The 23,343-nt window shown below is 41.5% G+C and overlaps 1 protein-coding gene across 1 annotated transcript in view; it reads left to right on the top strand.

Moving 5' to 3' along the window:
- The window catches only part of LOC124123721 (probable methyltransferase-like protein 24), a 45,638-nt gene that overhangs the window by 13,157 nt on the left and 9,138 nt on the right, over positions 1 to 23,343 (top strand). The window contains exons 2-4 of the mRNA XM_046486905.2: positions 15,564 to 15,666; positions 18,535 to 18,651; positions 21,824 to 21,895. Of these exons, the coding sequence (XP_046342861.1) occupies positions 15,564 to 15,666; positions 18,535 to 18,651; positions 21,824 to 21,895 (292 nt within the window). The remainder of the gene's footprint in view (positions 1 to 15,563; positions 15,667 to 18,534; positions 18,652 to 21,823; positions 21,896 to 23,343) is intronic.

Raw genomic sequence — 23,343 nt, forward strand, 5'->3', positions numbered from 1 at the left:
ACACGTGATGGGTGTTTAATGTGAGCCACCACAACGTTGATGGAAAGAGTGACACCTGTGGACTCACTCATAGCCAGGGCACGGCGCTGAAGTAATAATAATAATTATTCAATAATAATTTATGCATTTGTATAGCGCAGCATTCACTGTGCATAAGTGCTCTGTGCGCTACGTATAAAAAAATATGTTCACGTAGAATTAAACGCCAGGTAAACGAGTTCTCTTGACTTTCACTTTCGACAATACTTTGGTCCTTACCAAATCGACTTATACGACGAGTCGATCCCGATCCACTCTGTATTTATTTGTGTAAATTAGTCAGAGTCACAACTTTCTTAAGGATGTGCCCATCATATCGTTGATGGGTATTCAGCCTTTGTAATTTACACGATGCTACTTGGCACCGACCTTTGATGAAGCGGAATAATGTGGTTCTGGTGATAGGGACGCCACGTGGTAACCATTTGACCTTTGCGGAAGACGCCCTGGGAAAACACTCTACTGTTGTGGCTAGATACACTGCAGCATTTTGCTGACACACCCACAACAATTTATGTCCGTATGTTGGCGGAATGCTAATTCACGGATATAGGGCCAGTGGATGTGAAGGTAGGAGGAGGGTGTGGCCAGTGGATGTGAAGGTAGGAGGAGGGTGTGGCCAGTGGATGTAAAGGTAGGAGGAGGGTGTGGCCAGTGGATGTGAAGGTAGGAGGAGGGTGTGGCCAGTGGATGTGAAGGTAGGAGGAGGGTGTGGCCAGTGGATGTGAAGGTAGGAGGAGGGTGTGGCCAGTGGATGTAAAGGTAGGAGGAGGGTGTGGCCAGTGGATGTGAAGGTAGGAGGAGGGTGTGGCCAGTGGATGTGAAGGTAGGAGGAGGGTGTGGCCAGTGGATGTGAAGGTAGGAGGAGGGTGTGGCCAGTGGATGTGAAGGTAGGAGGAGGGTGTGGCCAGTGGATGTGAAGGTAGGAGGAGGGTGTGGCCAGTGGATGTAAAGGTAGGAGGAGGGTGTGGCCAGTGGATGTAAAGGTAGGAGGAGGGTGTGGCCAGTGGATGTGAAGGTAGGAGGAGGGTGTGGCCAGTGGATGTGAAGGTAGGAGGAGGGTGTGGCCAGTGGATGTGAAGGTAGGAGGAGGGTGTGGCCAGTGGATGTGAAGGTAGGAGGAGGGTGTGGCCTGTGGATGTGAAGGTAGGAGGAGGGTGTGGCCAGTGGATGTGAAGGTAGGAGGAGGGTGTGGCCAGTGGATGTGAAGGTAGGAGGAGGGTGTGGCCAGTGGATGTGAAGGTAGGAGGAGGGTGTGGCCAGTGGATGTGAAGGTAGGAGGAGGGTGTGGCCAGTGGATGTGAAGGTAGGAGGAGGGTGTGGCCAGTGGATGTGAAGGTAGGAGGAGGGTGTGGCCAGTGGATGTGAAGGTAGGAGGAGGGTGTGGCCAGTGGATGTGAAGGTAGGAGGAGGGTGTGGCCAGTGGATGTGAAGGTAGGAGGTGGGCCTTGCTCATGCAGATCCTGTTTGCGAATGCTAGTTGTTCCTCGAAGGATGGCAACAGGATCTGGTGATCGTGATTCGTTCTGACTATGATCCTTGGTTTTTATTTATGAGCGTCATAAATCTGCGTCACATTGCATTTTACAATTTAATTACAAAGTATGTTTTTTGTTATCCTTTATTCCTGGAATGTAACTGACTTTATTACTTGCCCGTGAAGAGATCACCCTTTTAATAAACATACAGCTGTATTACACATTGTGTAATACCAAAACGTGCTTATGTACTCTCGGAACACGTTTCACAAACAAATATTGAAAGCTCTCAACATCCCTTGGCTTATTCAACGATATTGCGTGTGGAGTTGACAGATCACGGAGAGGAACTTTTGCACACTCAATGACCCCAGCAACCTTGTTGCTAGGCCGACGTCACATGGCATTGTTTCGTCGATGGATCTTGCAACACTATTCCACAAATTACGTCATCGGGTATTGTGACGCTATTGTGACGCTATTGTAAACTTTGAGGTGCAAGGCCCGTTCCACAAGGCGATCGTATTGTAGCGCAACGACAGTCGTTAGTCTAAGTTACAGTATGTGAGTTGCGATAGTCTTAGCCCTACGATAATTTTGTGAATTCTAAAGGTGGACCGTTGTATGGTTTTAAATTCATACGTTTCAACTTTTGACGTGTTTGAAGTATCATTCTGTTAACTCAGTTGGACTATGCCGTAGATCGTGTAGGTGTCAGCCTATTCATACTCAACAGTATAATTCTAAAAACGTTATAAATGGCAAGTAATAAATAAAATACTAAACGAGCTCCCGTGTAAAACCAATTTTATGAAACTCGTGAATAGTTGTGGTATCTGACGAGCGAAAACGAGTCAGATACCACAACTATTCAAGAGTTTCATAAAATTGGTATTACACGGGAGCTCGTTCAGTATTCTATATATATCTTATATGATCGGGACACGGAATTGTGCTTCCACTGCAGTAATGTTTTGCCACATGGAATGTCATTTTGAACGGGGTTGTCTTTATCAAGAAACAGTGTCTGAGATGCCTTAATTGTGTCCATGTACTCCCTTTATCTAGAAACAATGTCTATGATGCCTTGTGTCAGTGTGGCTCCCTTCATCTGGAAACAATGTCTGGGATGCCTTGTGTCAGTGTGGCTCCCTTTATCTAGAAACAGTGTCTCAGATGCCTTAATTGTGTCCATCTCCCCCTTTATCAAGAAACAGTGTCTGAGATGCCTTAATTGTGTCCATTTACTTCCTTTATCTAGAAACAATGTCTGGGATGCCTTGTAGCAGTGTGGCTCCTTTATCTAAACACAGTGTCTGAGATGCCTTAATTGTGTCCATTTACTTCCTTTATCTAGAAACAATGTCTGGGATGCCTTGTGTCAGTGTGGCTCCTTTATCTAGACACAGTGTCTGAGATGCCTTAATTGTGTCCATGTACTCCCTTTGTCTGGAAACAATGTCTGAGATGCCTTGTGTCAGTGTGGCTCCCTTTATCAAGAAACAGTGTCTGGGATGCCTTGTGTCAGTGTGGTTCCCTTTATCTAGAAACAGTGTCTGGGATGCCTTATGTCAGTGTGGTTCCCTTTATCTAGAAACAGTGTCTGGGATGCCTTGTGTCAGTGTGGTTCCCTTTATCTAGAAACAGTGTTTGGGATGCCTTGTGTCAGTGTGGTTCCCTTTATCTAGAAACAGTGTCTGAGATGCCTTGTGTCAGTGTGGCTCCCTTTATCTAGAAACAGTGTCTGAGATGCCTTGTGTCAGTGTGGTTCCCTTTATCTAGAAACAATGTCTGGGATGCCTTGTGTCAGTGTGGTTCCCTTTATCGAGAAACAATGTCTGGGATGCCTTGTGTCAGTGTGGTTCCCTTTATCTAGAAACAGTGTCCGGGATGCCTAGTGTCAGTGTGGTTCCCTTTATCTAGAAACAGTGTCTGGGATGCCTTGTGTCAGTATGGCTCCCTTTATCTAGAAACAGTGTCTGGGATGCCTTGTGTCAGTGTGGTTCCCTTTATCTAGAAACAGTGTCTTGGATGCCTTGTGTTAGTGTGGCTCCCTTTATCTAGAAACAATGTCTGAGATGCCTTGTGTCAGTGTGGTTCCCTTTATCATAGAAACAATGTCTGAGATGCCTTGTGTCAGTGTGGCTCCCTTTATCTAGAAACAATGTCTGGGATACCTTGTGTCAGTGTGGTTCCCTTTATCGAGAAACAATGTCTGGGATGCCTTGTGTCAGTGTGGTTCCCTTTATCTAGAAACAGTGTCCGGGATGCCTAGTGTCAGTGTGGTTCCCTTTATCTAGAAACAGTGTCTGGGATGCCTTGTGTCAGTGTGGCTCCCTTTATCTAGAAACAGTGTCTGGGATGCCTTGTGTCAGTGTGGTTACCTTTATCTAGAAACAGTGTCTTGGATGCCTTGTGTTAGTGTGGCTCCCTTTATTTAGAAACAATGTCTGGGATCCCTTGTGTCAGTGTGGTTCCCTTTATCATAGAAACGGTGTCTGGGATGCCTTGTGTCAGTGTGGCTCCCTTTATCTAGAAACAGTGTCTGAGATGCCTTGTGTCAGTGTGGCTCCCTTTATTTAGAAACAATGTCTGGGATGCCTTGTGTCAGTGTGGTTCCCTTTATCTAGAAACAGTGTCTGGGATGCCTTGTGTCAGTGTGGTTCCCTTTATCTAGAAACAGTGTCTTGGATGCCTTGTGTTAGTGTGGCTCCCTTTATCTAGAAACAATGTCTGAGATGCCTTGTGTCAGTGTGGTTCCCTTTATCATAGAAACAATGTCTGAGATGCCTTGTGTCAGTGTGGCTCCCTTTATCTAGAAACAATGTCTGGGATGCCTTGTGTCAGTGTGGTTCCCTTTATCGAGAAACAATGTCTGGGATGCCTTGTGTCAGTGTGGTTCCCTTTATCTAGAAACAGTGTCCGGGATGCCTAGTGTCAGTGTGGTTCCCTTTATCTAGAAACAGTGTCTGGGATGCCTTGTGTCAGTGTGGCTCCCTTTATCTAGAAACAGTGTCTGGGATGCCTTGTGTCAGTGTGGTTACCTTTATCTAGAAACAGTGTCTTGGATGCCTTGTGTTAGTGTGGCTCCCTTTATTTAGAAACAATGTCTGGGATCCCTTGTGTCAGTGTGGTTCCCTTTATCATAGAAACGGTGTCTGGGATGCCTTGTGTCAGTGTGGCTCCCTTTATCTAGAAACAGTGTCTGAGATGCCTTGTGTCAGTGTGGCTCCCTTTATTTAGAAACAATGTCTGGGATGCCTTGTGTCAGTGTGGTTCCCTTTATCATAGAAACGGTGTCTGGGATGCCTTGTGTCAGTGTGGCTCCCTTTATCTAGAAACAATGTTTGAGATGCCTTGTGTCAGTGTGGTTCCCTTTATCATAGAAACAGTGTCTGGGATGTCTTGTGTCAGTGTGGTTCCCTTTATCATAGAAACAGTGTCTTGGATGCCTTGTGTCAGTGTGGATCCCTTTATCTGGAAACAATGTCTGAGATGCCTTGTGTCAGTGTGGCTCCCTTTATCTAGAAACAGTGTCTGAGATGCCTTGTGTCAGTGTGGTTCCCTTTATCATAGAAACGGTGTCTGGGATGCCTTGTGTCAGTGTGGATCCCTTTATCATAGAAACAATGTCTGAGATGCCTTGTGTCAGTGTGGCTCCCTTTATCATAGAAACAGTGTCTGAGATGCCTTGTGTCAGTGTGGCTCCCTTTATCATAGAAACAGTGTCTGAGATGCCTTGTGTCAGTGTGGCTCCCTTTATCTAGAAACAGTGTCTGAGATGCCTTGTGTTAGTGTGGCTCCCTTTATCTAGAAACAATGTCTGAGATGCCTTGTGTCAGTGTGCTTCCCTTTATCTAGAAACAGTGTCTGAGATGCCTTGTGTCAGTGTGGCTCCCTTTATCTAGAAACAGTGTTTGAGATGCCTTGTGTTAGTGTGGTTCCCTTTATCTAGAAACAATGTCTGGGATGCCTTGTGTCAGTGTGGCTCCCTTTATCTAGAAACAGTGTATGAGATGCCTTGTGTCAGTGTGGCTCCCTTTATCTAGAAACAGTGTTTGAGATGCCTTGTGTTAGTGTGGTTCCCTTTATCTAGAAACAGTGTCTGGGATGCCTTGTGTTAGTGCGGCTCCCTTTATCTAGAAACAGTGTCTGAGATGCCTTGTGTCAGTGTGGCTCCCTTTATCTAGAAACAATGTCTGAGATGCCTTGTGACAGTGTGGCTCCCTTTATCTAGAAACAATGTCTGAGATGCCTTGTGTCCATGTACTCCCTTTATCTAGAAACGGTGTCTGGGATGCCTTGTGTCAGTGTGGTTCCCTTTATCTAGAAACGGTGTCTGGGATGCCTTGTGTCAGTGTGGCTCCCTTTATCTAGAAACAGTGTCTGAGTTGCCTTGTGTTAGTGTGGCTCCCTTTATCATAGAAACGATGTCTGAGATGCCTTGTGTCAGTGTGGTTCCCTTTATCTAGAAACAGTGTCTGAGATGCCTTGTGTTAGTGTGGCTCCCTTTATCATAGAAACGATGTCTGAGATGCCTTGTGTTAGTGTGGCTCCCTTTATCTAGAAACAGTGTCTGGGATGCCTTGTGTCAGTGTGGTTCCCTTTATCTAGAAACAGTGTCTTGGATGCCTTGTGTCAGTGTGGTTCCCTTTATCTAGAAACAGTGTCTGGGATGCCTTGTGTCAGTGTGGTTCCCTTTATCTAGAAACAGTGTCTGGGATGCCTTGTGTCAGTGTGGCTCCCTTTATCTAGAAACGGTGTCTTGGATGCCTTGTGTCAGTGTGGTTCCCTTTATCATAGAAACGGTGTCTGGGATGCCTTGTGTCAGTGTGGTTCCCTTTATCTAGAAACAGTGTCTGGGATGCCTTGTGTCAGTGTGGTTCCCTTTATCTAGAAACAATGTCTGGGATGCCTTGTGTCAGTGTGGCTCCCTTTATCTAGAAACAATGTCTGAGATGCCTTGTGTTAGTGTGGTTCCCTTTATCTAGAAACAATGTCTGAGATGCCTTGTGTCAGTGTGGTTCCCTTTATCTAGAAACAATGTCTGAGATGCCTTGTGTTAGTGTGGTTCCCTTTATCTAGAAACAATGTCTGGGATGCCTTGTGTCAGTGTGGCTCCCTTTATCTAGAAACAATGTCTGAGATGCCTTGTGTCAGTGTGGTTCCCTTTATCTAGAAACAATGTCTGAGATGCCTTGTGTCAGTGTGGTTCCCTTTATCTAGAAACAATGTCTGAGATGCCTTGTGTCAGTGTGGTTCCCTTTATCTAGAAACAATGTCTGGGATGCCTTGTGTCAGTGTGGCTCCCTTTATCTAGAAACAATGTCTGGGATGCCTTGTGTCAGTGTGGTTCCCTTTATCTAGAAACAGTGTCCGGGATGCCTAGTGTCAGTGTGGTTCCCTTTATCTAGAAACAGTGTCTGGGATGCCTTGTGTCAGTGTGGCTCCCTTTATCTAGAAACAGTGTCTGGGATGCCTTGTGTCAGTGTGGCTCCCTTTATCTAGAAACAATGTCTGAGATGCCTTGTGTTAGTGTGGCTCCCTTTATCTAGAAACAGTGTCTGGGATGCCTTGTGTTAGTGTGGCTCCCTTTATCATAGAAACGGTGTCTGAGATGCCTTGTGTCAGTGTGGTTCCCTTTATCTAGAAACAGTGTCTTGGATGCCTTGTGTCAGTGTGGTTCCCTTTATCTAGAAACAGTGTCTGGGATGCCTTGTGTCAGTGTGGTTCCCTTTATCATAGAAACGGTGTCTGGGATGCCTTGTGTCAGTGTGGATCCCTTTATCATAGAAACGGTGTCTGAGATGCCTTGTGTGAGTGTGGTTCCCTTTATCATAGAAACGGTGTCTGGGATGCCTTGTGTCAGTGTGGATCCCTTTATCTAGAAACAGTGTCTGGGATGCCTTGTGTCAGTGTGGTTCCCTTTATCTAGAAACAGTGTCTGGGATGCCTTGTGTCAGTGTGGTTCCCTTTATCTAGAAACAGTGTCTGAGATGCCTTGTGTCAGTGTGGTTCCCTTTATCTAGAAACAATGTCTGGGATGCCTTGTGTCAGTGTGGTTCCCTTTATCTAGAAACAGTGTCTGAGATGCCTTGTGTCAGTGTGGTTCCCTTTATCTAGAAACAATGTCTGAGATGCCTTGTGTCAGTGTGGTTCCCTTTATCTAGAAACAGTGTCTGGGATGCCTTGTGTCAGTGTGGCTCCCTTTATCTAGAAACAATGTCTGAGATGCCTTGTGTCAGTGTGGTTCCCTTTATCTAGAAACAATGTCTGAGATGCCTTGTGTCAGTGTGGTTCCCTTTTTCTAGAAACAGTGTCTGGGATGCCTCGTGTCAGTGTGGTTCCCTTTATCTAGAAACAGTGTCTGGGATGCCTTGTGTCAGTGTGGTTCCCTTTATCGAGAAACAATGTCTGAGATGCCTTGTGTCAGTGTGGTTCCCTTTATCTAGAAACAGTGTCTGAGATGCCTCGTGTCAGTGTGGTTCCCTTTATCTAGAAACAGTGCCTGGGATGCCTTGTGTCAGTGTGGTTCCCTTTATCGAGAAACAATGTCTGGGATGCCTTGTGTCAGTGTGGTTCCCTTTATCTAGAAACAATGTCTGAGATGCCTTGTGTCAGTGTGGTTCCCTTTATCTAGAAACAGTGTATGAGATGCCTTGTGTCAGTGTGGTTCCCTTTATCTAGAAACAGTGTCTGGGATGCCTTGTGTCAGTGTGGTTCCCTTTATCTAGAAACAGTGTCTGGGATGCCTTGTGTCAGTGTGGTTCCCTTTATCTAGAAACAGTGTCTGGGATGCCTTGTGTCAGTGTGGTTCCCTTTATCTAGAAACGGTGTCTGGGATGCCTTGTGTCAGTGTGGTTCCCTTTATCTAGAAACAGTGTCTGGGATGCCTTGTGTCAGTGTGGTTCCCTTTATCATAGAAACGGTGTCTGTGATTTCCTCTGTCGGGCTGGTCCCCCTTGTCCAGGAACAGTGTCAGGTTTTTCCTTGTATCGGATTACTTGAGCAACACTTTATCCGCTGAGTTTTTTTAATCATGAGTGTTATTCAGGGCAATAGACTAATGGGCAAAATCAACTATTTTCTATTCTTCCTCAGAATCTACGGCTACGCATATATTTATAATCAATGGGTGTTAATGTGTTCAACCTCAAACAAACGTTCGTCATGTAAACACGTAGCCAGAGAGGGCACATTAGGGTATTACACATACTCTACATTCCATTCCATGGGGCAATGTTCACTCCCTCTGAACGTCAGTTTAATGAGGACGGATTGAAACCCGTGGGACTGAAAATGTTATGTTTTATCATACTGCCTGTGTCCTATTTATTTCAATCTGCATGTATGTGTAACGGTGTGGAAGTTTCGTGGTTATCATGTTACTGTCAAGTAATTATGTATGAACTATGTGCAACGGACTTGTTCTTCGTTTGACATGGGGCATGCCTTGTACGTGTAAATATCTCATTGTGAATCGGACGTCCTTATCAATACCTGGTGGGGAATTGCGTCAGCCTTACTGCAACAGTGTCTCTCATGTATGAAGCTTGTCGTCATCTGGAAAAACATGTCACTCGTAATATCCTGACCTTTTAGTCCCTCATCTATGGTAACTATGGTAACAAGGCGTCCACGAGGTTTGTAAAGAGACATCTAAGTGGCATGCATGTGACGTCTTGCACCATGACTGTGGAATATATTTATTTTATGAAAAAACAAATCTAGATATGTATACAATAGCTCTAGCCAGCTCTATTCCACAAAAATTCAGCATCAGGGGGAAGTTATTTGTTTAATTTTAGAGTAGAGAAGGATATTGTGTCATATAAGATTTCACAGACTAAATAATCAACATCGGGGAAAAATATTTGTTTAATTTTAGAGTCGAGAAGGGTATTGTGTAATATAAAATTTCACAGACTGAATTATCAGCATCGGGGGAAGTTATTTGTTTGATTTTAGAGTCGAGAAGGGTATTGTGTCATATAAGATTTCACAGACTAAATTATCAGCATCGGGGAAAAATATATGTTTGATTTTAGAGTCGAGAAGGGTATTGTGTAATATAAGATTTCACAGACTAAATTATCAGCATCGGGGGGAAGTTATTTGTTTGATTTTAGAGTCGAGAAGGGTATTGTGTAATATAAAATTTCACAGACTAAATTATCAGAATCGGGGAAAAATATTTCTTTAATTTTAGAGTCGAGAAGGGTATTGTGTAATATAAGATTTCACAGACTGAAATATCAGCATCGGGGGGGGGGGGGGGGGGGGGAATATTTGTTTGATTTTAGAGTCGAGAAGGGTATTGTGTAATATTAGATTTCACAGACTGAATTATCAGCATCGGGGGGAAGTTATTTGTTTGATTTTAGAGTCGAGAAGGGTATTGTGTAATATAAAATTTCACAGACTAAATTATCAGAATCGGGGAAAAATATTTGTTTAATTTTAGAGTCGAGAAGGGTATTGTGTAATATAAAATTTCACAGACTAAATTATCAGCATCGGGGGAAGTTTTTTGTTTGATTTTAGTCGAGAAGGGTATTGTGTAATATAAGATTTCACAGACTGAATTATCAGCATCGGGGGGAAGTTATTTGTTTGATTTTAGAGTCGAGAAGGGTATTGTGTAATATAAGATTTCACAGACTGAATTATCAGCATCGGGGGGAAGTTATTTGTTTGATTTTAGAGTCGAGAAGGGTATTGTGTAATATAAGATTTCACAGACTAAATTATCAGCATCGGGGGGAAGTTATTTGTTTGATTTTAGAGTCGAGAAGGGTATTGTGTAATATAAGATTTCACAGACTGAATTATTAGCATCGGGGGGAAGTTATTTGTTTGATTTTAGAGTCGAGAAGGGTATTGTGTAATATAAGATTTCACAGACTGAATTATCAGCATCGGGGGGAAGTTATTTGTTTGATTTTAGAGTCGAGAAGGGTATTGTGTAATATAAGATTTCACAGACTGAATTATCAGCATCGGGGGGATGTTATTTGTTTGATTTTAGAGTTGAGAAGGGTATTGTGTAATATAAGATTTCGTAGGCTAAATGATAGTCTAATGACGTGTATGAGAAGTAGGTACACAAACATTGCATATGCGGCGGCAGCTTACGGGATCGGGAGGTCTGTTTGGGGAAGAAGATGTCTGCTGCATGACGCTTAAGGTACAAGGTACCACGTCATTACATTGTCTATATTGTTTTCGTCAGGTGTCACTACTAAGCTGTGTTGACTCATGTAGATCAGTGCAAATTACATAGACATGAAACGTCAGCACCAGAGAATAACCAGCCTTGATTATCCTCCGAAACAGATTCCATTTGGCAAGAAATGCAAAATGACTGTGAAACTTATATGAATAGATCCTCGGAAATCCGTGATGACACGTGCCGGTAGCACCCACCACTCACACTTGAATAAAACTGTGACTGGGAATAGATAGACTGAATCCTATTTATAGTGAGTGAGTTGGGTTTAACGCCGCTTTTAACAGTATTCCAGTTATATCGCGGCGTGTCAGCTTAATGTGGGAGGAAAGCCCGAAGTGATGCAGGTCTCCGACGTTTACCACTTCGGCGAAACCCACGAGCACGGGTATGGTGCTGATAAAACTAGAAATATAATCGGGGCGAACCGGGATTCGAACCCACAATCATAGGTTTCTATTTTACTGTCAAATATTGTGGACGCTACCTTTAGAGAAATATTTGGATAATCCTTTAATAAGGTAAGAATGTGAAACGCAATGTAATCGTTCAGTCCATATCTGACAAATGCACCTCTTAGTCCACATTTCGTCATGTCATCTACAAACTCATAAAGATATTTAATGCAAATAAACAGAACTCAACATACATCCTTGGTGTTATCCATATGATGTGAATATTTCAGTTTTCGAACTTCCGATCCTACCACAAGCTGACACCATACATATCTTTCAGAATTCTAAAAGAATTCCCATGTACACATTTCATAAGAAATACATACACCAGTTTATTTCTGTCAACAAAGTCAAATGCATAGAATCTGTGTTTTGGTTTACTCAAATACATTTGACATAAAGATTGAAGGACAAAGACATTATCAATTATAGCATAGTCATGTCTGAAGCCTACTTCATGTAGCCAAATCTTTATTCTAGATTCAAGGATAGATGTGAATATTTTTCCCATTTCAAGAAATACCACGGTAATCTTTGGGATCACCAACATCCCCCTTTATATACAATGGGATAATCATATTGACATTCCAGCTATCGGGAACAGAAACTGGGAGTGGCATGTGCGAATCGTATATTGCGCTGTTTTAATATTTACTTCATGCCATGTCCCTTTTGACTTCCCTGTTTTCATTTCAAAGGAAACCTTATTTCCGTTTACGAGATTGGGTTGAGGTCTGTTTGAGAAGGAAGTTATGTAATGCATTACATGTAAAGCAAACGGGCTCAATTAATTATACTGAAAGGATGTCCTGCTCTACTTGTAGCACTTAATTGCCTAACAGTACCTGTAAAGTGTTTTGTTCATGTGACATAACAGTCAACAGATGACTGAAAAATTGAAAGAACTGTTATTTGATCATGTCTATTTAACCACCACTCATGCCTGCAACAGTTTGTAAAAATTATTCTGTGGCTGGGCGATTATGCTTAAAAATATATTGGTTGATTGAAGACTGGGATAAGAAATGTATTTGCAACCAACCATATGACCTCCAGCATATTTGAAATGTTGTACATTTGTGCCGAAAAAAGCAAATTTATTGATTTTTCAAAGTTAAGATGTCTAATTAACCTATCAGCAGCTGCGCACTATGCGATTTCTTTTCAAATTTTTAAAGGTGTTTTGAAAAGTAAATTATTTAGAAGTATACTTTGAGTACTGACTAAGCATTGTTTATACATAATATCGATAACTGAAAATCAAACATATAAAATCAGCTTAGAGGTATAGTTTCGTTTCCCCTTAATTTGGTAACACTGCCAAAGATGTAGAGCCTTGCAACAAAAATATACGTACCACTATACTCCCCTTAGACTAAAATCTAGTCTCTGAAATGAACATGTCGTACATAAAAAAACAGTTGTTTAGTTATCTTAATAAAAATATAATAAAAAGGAGCCCAGTGACTCTCTTCATTTTCAGATACTGCAGTGATCTAGACTTGCCAAACATTATAGACTTGCATGGGCTGTATTTGATATATATTTGTATCAGGGTCTGTAAGACTATACTCCCCTGCACACAAGGCAAAACACTGTCATGGCAAGAGCGATATATGTTCGGTGAAGCTGTGTCAAAAACGCCTTTGAAACACATGCTTTCCTTGTGAAAAGTGGCCTGTTCTATACCACGAATAAAGATGTTTGTATTTATGTCAAAACACTTGGACATGCGTGGCAATAGTTGTCTGTAATTTTTAATGGCCTGTCCATGTGCCAACTACTTTGCAATTTCAACAAGAACTTCTGTACAGCTGGACTTAACACAAAGCAGAACACTCGGTCTTCTCACGACTTCACCGGGAGACAGGGCGATAGTCGTTTAGTTGTTGCGAATTTATCTCTAACTGCTACTGGCCTTAGAGTATTTTATAAAAACGTCATGTCAATGGTGATGTCTGATAATTACGTCAGTCAACTGCCCTGTTTCAAGAAGACGTTCAGCTCCTGACCCAGATCGGTTTTGTCAAAATGTGCAATCGCAATTCTAATATCTTTCCTGTCAGACTGTTTATCGCACTAGTCACGTGCATTTCCGCACAACAAGGACATTTTTCTTCCTGTTGCAAATGTTATCAACAAATTCGTCATTATTATACATGCACTCATACATTTACACACTAATGTAGAAAGGTGCACGTGTAGTCCAGTGTTGACGGGTCACACGTAGGTATAAATAAGTCCGGGTTTGAAGGGTGCATGATTGCGTAAATACACGCACGTGTAGAAGGATACCACTGTGGAAGGATCACATGTAGGTTTGTTCTTTTGTTGTTTAACGCTACACTAAGCAATATTCCAGCTATATGACAGCGGTCTGTAAATACTGGACCAGACAATCAAGTGATTGATATCATGAGCATCGATCCATGCAATTGGTATCGAGGACATGCTTCAACCAAGTCAGCGAGCCTGACCACCCGATCCCGTTAGTCGCCTCGTACATGAAGGTATAAATAAGTCCGGTTTTGAAGGGTGCATGATTGCGTTAATACACGCACGTGTACAAGGATACCGGTGTGGGAGGGTCACATGTACGTATATACAAACGAGCGTGGAAGGGTCAGACGTACGTATCTAAACACCCAGGCTTGTCATTGGCTGATACAGCGGGAACCCTCATATTGGGTCTGTGTATAGTCTGGGGCCCTCGTATTGGGTCTGTGTATAGTCTGGGGCACTCTAACCGCGTTTTCATATCTCTCCCTTCCCGTACTTCACGTAAACATTTATGAACGCTGTGTTTTGTTTCACTAATTTTCCAAGCAGCTGTGTTTAGGCACTGATACAAGCCTCCCTGTTGAGCCAGGTTTAGTTATCAACGGCGTCAGCGGATCTGTGGCGTATTGTCTGGGATAGCGTTTTGTGATGGTTTGCGTATTGTGTTGATTAGCGTATTGGGATTAGCTTATTGCTATGTTTAGTGTATTGTGATGGTTAGCGTCTTGTTATGGTTAGAGCATTGTGATGGTTAGCCTATTGTGATGGTTAACGTATTGTGTTGCTTAGCGTATTGTGATTAGCGTATTGTGTTGGTTAGCGTATTGTGTTGGTTGGTGTATTGTGATGGTGATCGTTTTGTGATGGTGAGCGTATTGTGTTGGTTAGCGTATTGGGATTAGCGTATTGTAATGGTTAGCGAATTGTATTGGTCAGCATATTGTGTTGGTTAGCGTATTGTGATGGTCAGAGTATTGTGATTGTTAGCGTATTGTGATGATCAGCGTATTGTGTCGGTAAGAGTATTGTGATGGTAAGCGTATTGTGATAGTCAGCGTATTATGTTGGTTAGCGAATTGTGTTGGTTAGCGCAATGACAGGGATAACGTCCTCAGTATCCGCGAGACAGGGACACGACCACTAACTTTGACACTCACTGAAATCCCAGTTGTAAACTGTGGAGACAAATTGATCCGATGAAAGGATGAACTTTGGGTTTAATTTCAAATTTGAAGTTCTTTGTTCGCATAATAAATTAAAAGAATTATATGATACAGAATTTCAAGACTCATGTCCTTTATATCAAATAATTATGACACTGTATTCTTTGATTGGCATAGTAGAAGTTGCGTATTGTAGAAAGATACAGTTGTCTTGAGACATCAAGATTAATTAACTGAGAACATTGCAACGATTCAATAGTCGAACCGTTACGAAACATACGGATACATGCTCTAGTATCTGGTCTGAACAGCAACATTATTAATATATATGTTATCATCCATCCGAACGCTAGTTATCATAACGTCAGTCGATAAACATAGCAACTCATACCACATTGGCATGTTTCTTTAGAAAGTAAGAGACTTGTGAAACCACTTCATCTGTTTCATATTTAGACCTTGTGTGACAAGAGTGGTGACTTTGATTTCAACTTTCCAAAAGCCAAATTACCCTTTATGTCGAGCGATGTACCAGCAAGTCTAGCCTTTGATGTGCGAAGCAATTCCCTATTTTGACTTGTTCTATTGTTTTAAGGTGAACAAATGACGTGTCTTGCCAGGATACGCTCACCTCTTCGCGAACACCTGGTGTCATCACTATTTGATGGTCATTGACAAACACATGCTTAGTCGGAATCGTACAGTGGGAGATGTCTAACGATTATGGTTAGGTTTTATAGCTTTTATTACCCTATAAACTCAATGTCCCTACACCCCTCTTCTCCCTCCCAACACACACACACACACTCACTCACCTATACACATCTCCGTCCCGAGGTCGTTGCAGCCGACAGTCAACTCCACCGCGCCCACCACCAGTATATATAGAGAATATATATTCTCCGGTCCTCTGTTGCAGGTTTATGTCGCAGCCTGCTGAAGGAGATCAGAAGCGACCAGGTCATTAATGGGACGACACCGGAAGTTACGGAATGGTGGCAAGCAGCGGCTCTCATCTACTGGTAATCAAACGAACCGATATTATCATTTAAACGTTGTCACATAAGCTGCTATTATATCATTTTATGTATAAATTATATGAACTGTTCTTACATTGTCATTAAATGTAACCACATGAAGATTTACTAACATTATCAAATGTATTTACTTTCATTGCGGGCGGTCGGGTAGCCTTAGTGGTTAAAGCGTTCGCTCGTCACGCCGAAGACCCGGGATTCCCGACATGGTTACAATGTGGGAAACCCATTTCTGTTGTCCCCCACCGTTATATTGCTGGAATATTGCTAAAAGCGGCGTAAAACAATACTCACTCACTCACTACTTTCATTGCTGGCATAATCATCAATGGTGAAAGGGGAACTATATCTTGGCGAAACTAGTAAATATTCGTATAGGACAAAGAGTACAAGTACATAGTTCCTAAAACATAAAGTGTTAGTGGGACATAGTTGGAGTTACTGTGAGATTGCAGGGGTCAGTAGGTGCAGTAGTTAGTGGGATATAGCAAGAGTTATCGGGAGTTCGAATTTGGTTACCCACTTTCAAATGCTTTCAGGAGTAAACAGGTGTTTTCTGAACACACATGGACTAGTCGATATGCATGCAACTGGAATATTGTCTCGCTCTTGGTATCATTACACATATATCGTGTTGACTTTCGTGAGAAGTTATTGAATTTCGGATGTCCATCACTCTGAATACATATCCCGACGGGCGTGAATGACGTAGTGAGTGAGTAAAAACTATTCTTCGCATCAGCACTGACATGTGTGCAAACATGCCGACTGTTGTCAGATGGCATACTCATATTCGACCAATATGTGCATTATCGCATGTCATGGATGCGCTTGCATAATCATCGATATTCATAGATCGTGCCAGGAGAGTTATTATATTTGAGTCAAATATAGTGAAATATAGTTCATCAATATATTTGGGGATATTTTTTGTAGTGAAGACTGAACAGTTGTATACCAAATGTTGCATGAGCCCTGTTATTGTTCAGTATATAAGGAAGGGGCGGTCGGGAAGCCCAGTGGTTAAAGCGTTGCTCGTCACGCCGAAGACCAGGGTTCGATTCCCGACATGGGTACAATGTGTTAAACCCATTTTCCGGTGTCCCTCACCGTGATATTGCTAGAATATTGCTAAAAGCGGCGTAAAACCATACTCACTCACCCACTCAGTATATAAGGAAACATGGCACCATATAGGGGTGGGCGCTGTATCCATGGGGTGGATCTGAAAGGCCTGATCCCATACTCATAAAGATGTTTCAATCAACAATAAGCTATGTATTTATGATGACGTACTCGCTTGGCGCCATCTTGGGCGGCGGACCGCCTCCGTGGTCTAGTGGTAGAGCCTCCGCCCGGAGAGCGGAAGGTCCGGGGTTCGATCCCCGACCGCGTGATAACAAAAGACGTTAAAAGATGGTACTTGTTGTTACCCTGTCTGGCGCTCGGCATTAAGGGGCTAAAACAAGGACTGGTCGGCTCGGAGTCAGTATACTGTGTCTGAGTTGGGTATTCATGTTAAACTGCGGCATGGTATCTCAGTGAGCTAGCACTATAAATTGGCATAAGTCCGGACTAGTACAAGCAGCCACACAAACACACACACGTACATGCACGTCGCTATATAAGTGCAATAATCTTGGACGCGACGTTAAACCCCATTTTACCTCACCTCACCTCTTGGGCGTCATACCTATGGTGACCTTCTACCTCAAGTTCCTGTCGGGGTTGGACATATATACACTGTGATGTCTAGCATCTTAATGTCTTTTTCATACACCAGAGTTGCTCCTTAACAATAGGGTGTATGTTATCATGATAGTTAGGTATCTAAGAGTTGATTTCAATATTAATGGGGTCTATGAAGGAATAAACGTTAAAACCGATTTGCACACTGTAAAACTCCGCATGGTGTGCACACCGGAATGTACTACTTCAATAAATGCAAAACAAATAATGAAGTCAATTCTTATAAAGAAATAATCAAACAGTAATGCTTCAAAGCTGATTTAATCTGTGATACAAAACTGAATGTGGTCAACGATGAGAACTCAGTGACATCGTTCAGCGTAATAATAACAACACAAGCCCCGCCCACTGTATTATTAGCCAATCAGTAAACAGTATTTCGCTAGCGGGCGTAACCGAATTTGTTTCGGTTAATGGAACACAAGCATAAGGAATTATGCAAATGCCAAGGAATCAATTGCAATAAATTTATGATCATTTAAACATTTTTCACGATGCTGAAAGATATGGGAGAATGTTTGTTTGTCGAGTCTGGACAAGACAATCCAGTAATTGATGTCATGAGCATCGATCCACGAATTTGGGGTACGATGACATGCATCAACCAAATAAGCGAGCCTGACCACCCGATCCCGTTAGTCGCCGCTTACGACAAGCATAGTCGCTTTTTACGGCAAGCATGGGTTGCAGAAGACCTATTCTACCACGGATCTTCACGGGTAATATGGGAGAATGAACTTTCAGCAGACAACTATAACAGATTACATACCCTCAACCTGAATCACAGTATCATTGGTACTGATAACACTGTGATGACACGTAATTTGAATGACGTCAACAAACATCATGACGTCACGAAATGGTGTTTAACAAACCGCTTGGTTGAGAAATTTGAAATAATAGCCAATCCTTTCGTGGAGTATAAATGAACGTGTCTGTATTTTCGCTTGCGGCGTGTAAATCCACCTGTCTGAAATGTCACCGCCTTCACCCTGCAACACATGGTGTCTGGTATGTGAGTGGAATTATGCACAATGTATGTTTTGTTCATGAAATGCAGCGTTAATAATCTGACACATATTTATGTTTTACTTTTTTTCGCAGGAGTTTCGTGTCCCCAGTAGAGTATTCCTGTAAGAATATGATATCGGTGGGGAATTGGCATTTGTGCCAAGATGATCCCTATGCTGTGAAACCGCCATGCCTTGTTTATTCATTTGGGTGAGTATATTGAAACAGCTGACACAGCATGTAGATAAACATTGGTTTTATATCCCAAAGTTGTGTACAATGAAATGTTGCTTGTCAAATTCAAGTAGTGAGTCTGGTGGTTTAGTGTTCGCTCGTCACGCCAAAGGCCCGGGTTCGATTCCCCGCATGGTACAATGCGTGAAGCCCATTTCTGCTGTACCTCGCCTTCATATTGCTGGAATATTGCTTAACAAAAGAGTAAAACCATACTGACTCACTCACTCACTCTTCTGACCCAGTGTCCCCAAAGGGCCACAGGCGATAAACCTACATAGCTTATCATTAAGAGGTTTCGAAATCTTTATTCTGGACAGGTGTCATATAACGCCTCAAGTAACCACTGACGCCCTTGCCAATAGGACAAAAGCCGGTTAATGTTATCATGAACGTAAGATATTATATACGCACTGTTTTGTCACTGTCAAAATGTTGATAAACGCGTTCGTAACAAAGGCATTCCTTGTTCGTCTTGACGAGGAAAACCCGATACGTTGCCAAGGTTCTTTGCATCTGATATCGACTCCCTCACGAGCACCGAGGGGACACTACCATTGCTCAAAGGCTGTACTGAAAGAAAAGTCCATGGATGTGTAGTAATTCTATCCTCCTAATAGTCAAGTCTAGATATGTGGAAGGACTATAGTCTCTTATAGGGACAACTTGCGATTATTTACATAATATAGAACTTATGATTTAAAATAATAAGTAATGCCTTAGAGACTGGTGCAAGTCTAAGGGGAAGGGTGTAGTGGGCAGGAACCGACCACCGTGTAAACACGTGTCTGATTAGGTGATGAATGTGTGATATCTGGGCAAGACTGAAGATCGCGTAGGTTTGTTTGTTTGTTCGTTTGTTTGCCGGAGTTACTCAGGTTGTTTTGAAGATCATTACCTCATTGCCGTCTGATTTTCAATAGCCTGTTCATGTTTTTTTCCCAGTTTTTGCCTTTTACGCCCAATAGAATCTGTTTCGCCAGACCGGACTGGTTATTCTTTGGCGCTGACATTTTCTATTTCTGAAAGACGAATGCCTCCTTCCTAGAGACCTCAGCCCACTTACTGTAGATCATACCATCCTCATCATAGAACATTACCACAATGGTATAAAATAATCCTTTTACGTTTTGAAACATTACACTTATAGTATAAAACATATAGATACAGATATATTTATTGCAAGAAACATTCCATTACAGAAAAGAGGCAATGTTGCAGACATACACATATTCAATTGACTGACTGAGTATGGTTTTACGCCGCTTTTAGCAATATTCCAGCAATATCACGGCGGGGGACACCAGAAATGGGCTTCACACATTGTACCCATGTCGGGAATCGAACCCGGGTCTTCGGCGTGACGAGCGAACGCTTTAACCACTAGGCTACCCGACCGCCCCTCATATTCAATTGAAATAAACATACATGTCACATGTAGAGATTATTTACAGAAGTTAAAGAAACAAAATATAAAATGTATGTATATATAATATATATGTACATACATACATATACATATATATCTCGTGTCGGATACTTAATTTGGCACAGTATTGCCTGAAGTTGTACACATGGTGACAGATATCTTTTATGGTGTTGATTTCATTATTTGTTAAAATGTATAAGAACAATTCATTTTCGTCAATGTGCCTAATCTTTTTACAATCTTTCTCCAGCTCTTTATATAGAAGAAAGCTTGGATGATTATGTTTCGTATAGTGTAATATATATGGTGTTTTTCACCGTCACTTATGTCACAATTGGAACAAAGACGTTGATTTAAAGGTACTGGGGGTCTTGATATCTTTCATGATAGTATAAATCATACCTCTCGATGACTTGGAACATTTTCTACACATTGTAATAAAACAATGGAACGTGATCTACACATTATAAGAAACAATGGAACGTGACCTACACATTATAAAAAACAATGGAACGTGACCTACACATTATAAAAAAACAATGGAACGTGACCTACATATCATAATTAAACAATGGAACATAATCTACACATCATGAAAAACAATGGAATGTGATCTACACATTATAAAAAACAATGGAACGTGACCTACACATCATAACTAAACAATGGAACATAATCTACACATTATAAAAAACAATGGAACGTGATCTACACATCATAATTAAACAATGGAACATAATCACACATTATAAAAACAATGGAACGTGATCTACACATCATAATTAAACAATGGAACATAATCTACACATTATAAAAAACAATGGAACGTGACCTACACATCATAATTAAACAATGGAACGTGACCTACACATCATAATTAAACAATGGAACATAATCTACACATTATAAAACCAATGGAACGTGATCTACACATTATAATTCAACAATGGAACATAAACTATACATTATAATGCATCATCATATAATTTTGCCTCAGTTATATATACCATAAGCTCCATATTATAGATCGTTAGATCCATATAAAGGCCAGCTGCTTATTATACAACGTGTATATAGACGGAGGAATTAACTCTTGGGTTGAAGACGAAGAATAAGTTGAGTCCTAACTTCTTTAGTCGGTTATTCAAATACAATGACTATTTCGAGCGGTGATTCAGACTCTACTGGTACAAGTCAAGTCCAGCAAGCAGGCGTTCCCGACTTTCAACTTCACACCGGCTACAGCGTCTAGACTGACACGGACACCATGTCTCTGGGCTCACTCTCTATTCAACACAACATCCTTGTTCGAAGAGCCCAAGTTCTTTGTTGTAATAGTTAACCTTGATGAAAGCAGAACAAACTCTTAGAAGTCAGCTTTCTCATTTGTAAGAAGACGTGTGAATATAATAATCTATTTCCTGTTTTCATATTCATAACCATACACTTTGAATACACCAATCAGTACAGCGTAGTGGTAGAATTGAACATGTTTTCACACATCGCTGTTAAATGTATGCGGTTGCGTTGTGCAGAATGTTCTTTTCGTTATAGTTAGTCTTTTTCCATGCGATAGACTGCTGCCAACTTATGCCAGTGTGTGGCGCCCTGCTAACCATCTTGTGGCTCTTATCGGCAATTATGTAATAATCGTGTTGTTGGCCAAGAAGACTGACACATTTTGCTCAGCTGTAACTATTAAATTTGGTTCCATTTCAGAATTGCAAACGATTTCAGTTTTGACGATGCAATGGGAAAGATTGGCTGTGAAGTGCACTCCTTTGATCCGAGGTAAATTTTGTATTATTTCAGGTATTATATGAAATGTATTTAAATGAATATCTCAGCAGTGATTCAACAACAGCAGAGTGCGTCTTTGTTCTCTTTACCAGACAGAGAGACAGATAGTTTATCTAAATCTCCCCTTATGTACAGCAATAGTTGAACAGGTTATATGTACACAAGTTTTTCTTGCAGAATTATGGGAGACTGTGGTATATACAGTACCTTTAGTCACATGCAAGTAACAATATAAATATGTTTAAATTATGTACGGATATAAATCACCAAATATAAGGCACAGGACACATCAAATTCCATTAATAGTACAATAGCGCCTGACAGCGAGATGGAATATAATATAGGGTTTTGGCAACCTTAAAACACATCTCCTTGTTTGACATTAAAAAGCCGAATTTCTGTATGTCAGATAAATGAGAAATATGAGTATTTGTAAAACAAGCTAAACATTCAAGATTAAAACGCAGATCCAAATGGGGCAATTAATTAAGACGTGCATGAAGGAAATACCTCTAAGACATGCCAAGTAGTGAACGCTCTCTTAATGAAAATAATAATCGTGGTTATGAAATAGCATTCGAAAAACATTCATGTTTTAAATATCTTATTCTCTGAAAACACTGAAACATGTGTCGCGCCATATTTGAAACCCAGAAGAACAGCAATGACAAGGAATATATCTCAATATTTGTCGAGACATTGTTTCGTTTATCAGCATATCATTATCCTTCATAGCTGTTAAAGGGTCCGACGTATGGGTGATAGGCGGCCACACGCGTACGGACTCGTCAATATGATAAACTATTCTATATTTACGTATTTCGGGTCAACTGCTACCGTGTACGGAGACTGAGCCTATCAAGCCCGTACAAGGCGCTGTGTACCCTTATGTAACAAAGGTCGATTGGAGGTTATCTTTTGACATGTTCAGGATGTACTGAACGTCATGACAGTTACGACATGTGTCCTATTTTCAAAATCAAATAAATGCGCATGATCATTATTCACATTAGTGTATCGTGAACCGAGGAGCTTAAAACCGTCAGTGGCAGGCATTGTTTAGATGCGGAGTTCAAACCATGTTGATAAGACTCGATAAGGATCATGGACATATACAAGTACAGAATGACCCAGGGTGATGAGTCAGGCAAGGCCCTGATAACATAGGGCCCTCACCGGTTCTCTAAGAATCTTAACCCGTTTTACAAAATTACCTCGATTTAAAGTTGCAATTTGAGATTAACAAAATATAATGTAATTGGTTTTAAACTAGTATCTGTGGGAGGGGGTTTTGTGGTGATTCACAAAATGTTCTGATTTAGTTGATGCTCAAACATTCGTCCATGTGATTTTACTAAATTATCAGTTTCATAACAAATAGTTACCTCTCGAGTACATATTTATTTTGAACAAATGTGTGTACCGTCACGCTCTGGTGC

The sequence above is a fragment of the Haliotis rufescens genome, unplaced genomic scaffold (assembly GCF_023055435.1).
Source record: "Haliotis rufescens isolate VD_foot unplaced genomic scaffold, xgHalRufe1.0.p SCAF_31, whole genome shotgun sequence".
Taxonomy (NCBI): Eukaryota; Metazoa; Mollusca; class Gastropoda; order Lepetellida; family Haliotidae; genus Haliotis; species Haliotis rufescens.